The 7,733-nt window shown below is 38.9% G+C and overlaps 1 protein-coding gene across 2 annotated transcripts in view; it reads right to left on the bottom strand.

The window, feature by feature from the left end:
* GLI3 (GLI family zinc finger 3) overlaps positions 1 to 6,373 on the bottom strand; it is a 189,262-nt gene extending 182,889 nt beyond the window's left edge. For both annotated transcript variants that reach the window (XM_066322818.1, XM_066322825.1), the window contains exon 1: positions 6,207 to 6,373. In XM_066322818.1, the coding sequence (XP_066178915.1) occupies positions 6,207 to 6,330 (124 nt within the window). In that variant the 5' untranslated portion in view covers positions 6,331 to 6,373. The remainder of the gene's footprint in view (positions 1 to 6,206) is intronic.
* Positions 6,374 to 7,733: the final 1,360 nt, after the last annotated feature.

Below are 7,733 nucleotides of genomic sequence, written 5' to 3'. Positions count from 1 at the left end.
AGAAGATGTATTTAATCAGCTCCTCACATCAGATTAAAATACACCAAGACATGCAGTCCCCATTTAATTACAACCTCCAATACTTTTATTTCCAATACCTTCAAGCATCAGGGTAGCCTATTCTCCCATAGGAAAAGTATCTTCTTTTAAGTTTGTCCTCCTTCAACCTGGCCACAAATATTAGAACAGAAGAGTATAAAAAAATCTTACAATCCTACAAGGTCTTTGCCCTTTTTTTTTCTGGCCTACCAGATGTGGCCAGTCTACGCTTAGCTTTCACGCTGCTCTATACCACTTGTAGACAGGGATTACCTGAAGTATTTGTCTTGCTGAAAAAAAAAAATTGTCAGAAGAACATGTACACTGAAGTTATAATTTCCAGCATCTAAGCTATGTGATGTTGTTTCCTCCTTGACCGGAAAACAAGAAGGGAAGAGGGGCCCTGCATGCCCTTTGATTTCAGGGGAAGAGGATGGCATCTCCTGATCACTTTGTAGAATCAGGTCTCATATAACCAATTCAGGGCTCAATTTACAAGTCACTAAAATAGTTCAGGCAATGTTTCCTGATACCTAACAACCTCTTTTGAACCCTGACCTCTCAACAGGACCCTGAGCACACAAGTCCAACGAGGGGGCCAGGAATGGGTATTATGATTAACACCTATTTTATGGCGAGGCTTGAAAGCAAGCAGCAGGACAAGCAACCAACTGAATGTTTAAACAGGAAACATGATTCTTATGGAGTTGCAGACTGTGGCACACCTCCTTCATTCAACCCTAAAAGTACCAGGTAGAAGGAGGGGAAAAAAGACCTGGATGGAGCTGGCTCTTCTTCTGAAAGAATTAAAGTAGACGTATGAACTTCCTCTCATTTATTAATCTATCTAGCTTGGTTTTAAGTTACATCATCATTAAGATAGTAATTTCTCCTTTCTATCACTTTAAAGTATGCTCTCAATAACTATCTGATTCTGATAAAAGTAGTCAAGTCCACAACCTACATACGTTTATAATTAGCTTTTTTTAAGGCAGAGTAATAGGTTAATAAGAAATATCAGATTACATTGGAACAAGCTCATGGGTCAAAAACTAGACAAAACATATCAAACTGAAAATAAGTGCTTGGCTGTCAGACACTGAAGGAGTTCCTATACAATAACTGCATTGTTTTAATGCAACATTAAAAACATCAGTTTTGATCCAAAATGTCCGAAAGAGGAAAGTATTCAAGTCACCAACAAAAATAACAAGCCAAACAGTAAATAAATCAGGTTTGAATACAGCATCACAATTTCCTAATGTACTCCAAGCAATGCTGTGAAGAGCAGTCTTGCCTTGTACAAATATCAGTTCAGTCCTTACAGAAATTCCCTCTACTTTTCTGAAACTAAGGCAAAAAAAAAAAATTATTATATCTATGGTACAGATTAAATGAAAAAAACAAATGACATTAAGCTGAGGGCTGTTTTAAAGTAGTATGGGCTTTTCTAAACAATACCTCTAAGGAAGCATCCTAACAATAAATCCAATTCACCTACAAAACAGACCACAGTGTCAAAGCAGTCAGCCTGGTAACGAATTAAAGCCACCACCTAATTGTAAGCACGCAAATACCCACATTATAAGGGCAAACAGAACTAGTCCCACAGCTAAAGCAAGGCATTTGCTTAAGTTTACCAGACTGGAGCTCATGACTTTACTGCAGTGCTCGGGAAGGCTGGCAACTCCTGGTGCTGGGACAGCAGGAGGGCACTGCACCAGTGCAGGCAGCACAGCTGCATAGGCAGGACATGGCAGCAAGCAGTTTTCTGCTCCACTACTGCAGCACTCAGCCTGACACACAGACTTGGCATGCTGCTGGTCTCAGACAGCTCATCTGTCAGGCTGCAAGGCACAAGGGCTGAGAAGCAGCATGGAGGAGCAGTCGAGAACAAGCCTTCACAGAGGCATTCATTACAGTGCAGTAAGACAAATCACTGGGCAGACTCCTGCAACATTTCCAGCATTCACCTGATGATTTCTTTTTAACTCTAGAATTACTTGAAATTACAGGAGGTACTGTATTATCCACCAGAGGTCTAGCAAGGCAGGTTTTGTGACCTGCACCGCCAGACAAAGGCTTTGCAACGGGAGCACAGAACTGATGTTAATGAGTTTATCAATGGGTACCACCCGTAAGAAAGCAATTCTTTGCACAACTTGCTAGAAACCTGTGTGTGCATGCAGTAACCTTCAGAACAACCTAAATCCATGCTCTGACATGGTAAGGAACAGGGTGCTTTGTTTCCAGAGAAGTGGCACAAACGTGCATATGAGAAGACAAGACCCAACGACACAGCCCCGTGTCAGCCAGGTGGTCCAGGGCACTGGCCTCTACTCCAGGGTAACATGAGTGGCACAGCCATGACATAAACGTCATTTATTTTTTGTTGCTATTACCTTGTTAAAGCAGATCAGCCTGAGGTTACCAAATCCCACCATACACAAAACTAAGCTTACTTTATGCACTAGCACAAACTTATTTATTCATACAGCCTTTTACGACTTAACATCTCCATTAGCAGTTTTCTGTAGCAGTTTTTGTCCCACTGGATATTAGCCTAGCAGTAAATATAGCAGTCAAACAAAGGATGAAAAGGAACAACTTGCAAAGGCATGCACCCTAGTAAACTGTATGCAGTTTGTTTCAGACGCACAAAACTAAACACAAAAGAAAAGGAAAAAAAAAAAAGCTTGCAAAAAAATGAATTCAAAACAGAAAGGGTGGTTCCACAGAGAATTCAAGTGAGCAAAAGGTTTTTCTTACTGCATTTCCTTATTACATTGTAGTTATTACTACAGTAACTATTATAATAGTATTTGTAGCAGCAGTAGTATACAGTAAGTAGTATATATGTAGTTATTACTACTACTACTATTATGATTCCTTTTTTTTAGTTTTTTGATCACATGTATTTTAAAAGAAGTTTTAATTTGCTCCAGTACATGTTTTGTCCTTGAGCAAATTTTAATGGCTTAGTTATAAATCCTGAAATTTAGGAGTTTATAATGCAAATAAATGCTGGCAGGTCTGTATCTAACACATTACAAGCATCTCTGCAATACCGAGTTTGTACTCAGAAGAATGCAGCAGAAAACTTTATGGCATTAAGTAAGGAGAGGAACTCAGCAGAAGTGGCTAACATGTTAACTGTTGCCCATGCCTGCTCAGTGCTTGAGACTACAGTGCAGCTGGTTCCTTCGAAACGGCACCCTTAGTCTGAGCCTCAGAACTTCTACTGCATTGTTCAGGTTAACATGTGAGTTCCCCTGGCAGGTCACATTTCCCTCTTCCTTTACCTTGCATGTAGATTTTCACCAGACTCTTTGACACGCAATCTGCACAACATAAGACTTAAAAGTTTTCCACGCTCAATATCCGTATTTACATAGATCCTGCTCTTGGGTGTGTCACTTACTTCTGGGAGCTGTTGAAATAATGGCATTTTCTTTGTTTCTTCATGACTGTATGCTTTGCATAAAAGCCATAACTAGCAGCTTTCCATCTGTTCATGATCCAACTTCTGACTCTTTAAGAAGACAGCAAAGGTACTGAGAAAATACTAGTCTGTACACCGTACCTCAGACAGGTATCAACAGAACTTTGCCCTGCAAACTGTTAATTCATGAGTTGTCCAGAAGAACAGAAGCACTGATATTAGACATAATTATAAGGTGACCTTGGTATGATAGGCAGACAGCTCTGCAAGGACATCGGTCTTCTGAGAAGAATAGGACGGATCATTCTGTCCTTTTGTTATTTTTAAGGGTACCTTACCTTGTTTCACAGAGCATTCAAATGCAAATCACAACATTTAACATTACCATAGCCCTTTGCAGAAAAAAGAGGCACTGAATCGACAAAAGCTGCATGTTTTGTAAGGAGTGGTGTCTTATACTAACTGATGATGTTCCTGTACTAAGACTCATTCCAGCATTAAAGAACAAAAGATGCAAATGTGATGCAAGCTCTAGCTTTCACGTTAATTGTCCCTGTAACCAAACTTTATTATCATGACAATCACATCTTCAAGAAGCAAAACTTTTAAAACATTGCAAGAGTAAGACTCACATTTCAATTCCTGAAGTTTTAGTACTAGTAGTAATTGTTTTGATACATGCTGCACGAAGTCTCTAGTCTAAGAGGAAATTCTTCATATCAAAAAAGGAATCGAATTTTTCATCCCTTTGAAGCCCAGCTCCGTATCTCTGGAAAGCAGCTGTGTCTCTGTTATGCATGAAGGTAGATTAGAAACCCAAACCTTGGAGATCCTGGTGACTTCCTTAAATACAAAGACTAACAAGGCTAATACAAAGACTAACCCACCCACAAAAAACAAAGTTAACTGTCATTGTCCTAAGAAAAGGAAGCCTTGGGCCCCAGGATATGTACTACATTAGCATCTCCTTCCATTAGTAGGAGATAATTCCAGTGACACAACTTCATAGCAATTCATTAGGCTTTAAGTCTTTCCAGCTCTTGGGAGTTTGATGACCCTGCCATGCAGTAATACTCCCCATAGGTGAAGCATGTAGTTAAGAACTAATACTACCATTAAAGGAAGAAAATTACTTGACCACACTGTAGATCAGTGTCAGAAATAGGCAAAAAAAATCTTGAAGGCTTTGATTTTAGCCTTCTAAATCTAAATGTTTACCAATAACATCCAATCCAGCCCCAACAGTCAGAGATGAATGTTTGAGTACAAACCCCTGACACATCAAAGAATATGCATATGTGTTTAAGCGTGCGTCCGTTTGAAAAGTTGGGTGAATGTGGAAAATCCTATTATCGATTAAAAAAAATTACAATAGGGTCCTCTTTAGCTAATGTGAACCACTGTAATTCTATTGACAGCAAAGGACCTGTGCTGACTTACACCAGCTGAGGATCTAATTTCATATGCCTTAGAAAACTGATGCAACCTTTTCCATATCAGCTCAAGAGTTTTTACACTCTCATGGGGATCAATTCCATCTAGCAGGCCAGCAGGTGTTGAGTTTGTTCTGAATCTAAAGTCCAGTCACACAGAAGGATACTGGGACATGTGCCATCTAATTTTTACTGACCAATGGAGATTCCTCTCCAGTATGGCTGTAGGATTTATGTATTTTCTCCTGTAGCCTAGTGGGACATTCCCTGTTTCTTTGAGAAAGCACAAATCTTTATTCAAAATATCAAAATGAGAACCTGACCTGGACCACAAGCCCAGATAAGTGAATATGATGAAAGCAGAAAGTGTGAACAGAAAATGTTTTGTCAGAAAATACACCAGGACCACAAAATATACAGAAAGGCATTTTCTGGTTTTAGACATTATTAGACTGATTTGTACAAAAGCAGCAGTTAATCTGCAACTATCCAAAATCCATAGGTCCAAACTCTGCCCACACCATTTCAATCAATTTTCTTTCCTAATGCAACAGGAGCTTTGTTTTAGTAGGAACCAATATGCTCAGCCCTCTTATACCAATGAAAAGATCTACGGCTGGGATTAGCTCAGACTCTTCTGAGAGGCAGGGCATATGTAAAATTGTCAACTGAGATATAATCTCCAGGGAGAATTAAGAAAACTACTCCAGTTTTGAAAATCTACTAGCTGTACATTCACAACTTTGATAGGAATCCACTAGAGGATACACACTTAGCTCAATGTTTTGTTCCAGGCATTAAGGAACTTTGGGGAGGTGTGACAGCCCTTTGTAAGAAGGAAGTTTATTTGTAAAAGAAAAGGAAAAAAACACAAACAAAAAAAAACACCTTTGCCATTAATTTTGACAGACCTACTTCTGTCTCTATAGTAATAACTAATTACCTAACTAGTGTAAGAGACTTCAATTACCAAATGCAAAGCACTTACAGGCCCTGCCAGGCTAATCACGACAATTTCCAAAATTCCAAACCAGGAACTTCCTATAATAAATAACTTAGCACATTTACATCTCAAATTAGAACATCTGGAAGAAAGAGACTGTGCCTGATGCCAAAACAGGCCTCATTGTATCCTACCACTTTCCACCACCACCACCCCTCCTCCATTAGTTTTCTTTAGCCTTTCTGTAGAACAAACACTGATCCAGGTGCAAATGCTCAATTCACAAGGAATGCAGTGAACATAAAATTACCGTCGGTTTGGCTGCTAGTAAATCCCTGCTGTTACTCACCATTGGAAGTTGTGCTGGAGGCAACAGCTTTCTCACTGACATCTGTTCGACTGGAGCATTTCACGATGGAATTCTCCACTTTTTTCTTCTCAGTTGTGGTAGAGCTATGGGACTGCGCCTCCATGATGACTTCTCATTACTTCAGCTCTCCTTGCACTAATACCTGAATGAAACAAGAGAGTCATAAACTCTAAAGACTGTTTGAAAGCTTAGCCCAAATCTTCTCATTCCTCTCACCTGAAGAAGACCCTAGAGCACAACCGAATTAGCAGTTCACAGTTCTATATAAGCTCATCAGATCATGTCTGCATGCATGAATTCCTGAGGAATTTAAAGAAATACTAACACCAAAACTAGGCATGCTTGCCTTTAAAGAGAATCAGCATCACAAACCACTATGCTGTTTGATGCGTAGGTCCATTTTTTCCAATTTTGTGGGGTTTTAATGGATCCAAGGGAAAATCCTTCTCTTGAGCACAGAGCACTTTGGAACAAGGAAAAGAAAAAAAAAAAAAAAAAAAACAAAAAACCCAGAAAAACAAACAAACAAAAAAAATCTAAAAAAAAAAAAAAAAAAAAAAAAAAAAAAAAAACACCCACACAAGACAAGACCTTCACGTTGACTTTAGAAGCCAAATATTTAAATTTCAACATTGATGGTGTTGGAACACACCGCAGTCGGAATTATCCTATCTCTACACCTTGTTACTCATGTAAACATCTCTCACTTTGTTCAGAAATCTAACTCAAACAAAATTCTATTGGTGAAACACCCCAAAAACCACAGGGAAAGACAAGTATTAATGCTGGTGGCAGATAATGAGATCACTTTCTTCTGCATGAAAACACTGGAAATAGAAAGCTCTGTAGAGGTGTGTATATCGTTATTTTGTTTTTCCTGGATGTTCTCAGTGTCGTCTCCAGTGATACACTCATTTTATACCCCACTAATAACTTCTCCCGATTCTCAGATATTTTACATTCCTGATGGAAACACAAGAAGCCCAAAAACTTCCAAAAGGATATCGCTGCTTGTGCAGTAGTGCAGGCACACGAGGCCACAAGACTGCAGGGATCTTAGCATGTGAAGGACACAGACGTTACGTGCTAATTTGGTGCACATCTGTGTCCAAGTAAGCTTTACACAAATCATCAATATTCAGCACACATCATACTTAAAACCAAATAACTTCATACTTTTGTAGTACGAACATGAATCTATGCAACAACTACAAAAAATAATAATTAGTTTTCTGCTCTGAGCAACACTGCTTGGTAGTCAAATGGGTCTAAAATGGAAGAGTCACACTCTTCTAGGACACCATTTAAATAAAATTTTTAAAGGCTTCAAAATGCCACTAGTATAATGAAGTGTAATTATATTAGCAACCTATTTCCCAAATTCTGACAGTCAAAAAAAAAGAAGAAACACCAAAAAAAAAAAAAAGGCTACAAAGCCATTTCAACACAAACACAGCTGTCTAGTAAACTTTCCCCTTCCCACCTTCCTAGCAGAGTTGTTTTTAA

Source organism: Sylvia atricapilla, chromosome 1, assembly GCF_009819655.1.
Source record: "Sylvia atricapilla isolate bSylAtr1 chromosome 1, bSylAtr1.pri, whole genome shotgun sequence".
Classification (NCBI taxonomy): Eukaryota; Metazoa; Chordata; class Aves; order Passeriformes; family Sylviidae; genus Sylvia; species Sylvia atricapilla.
Note: the sequence above shows the minus strand (reverse complement) of the source record. Positions and strands in the feature narration are given on the sequence as shown.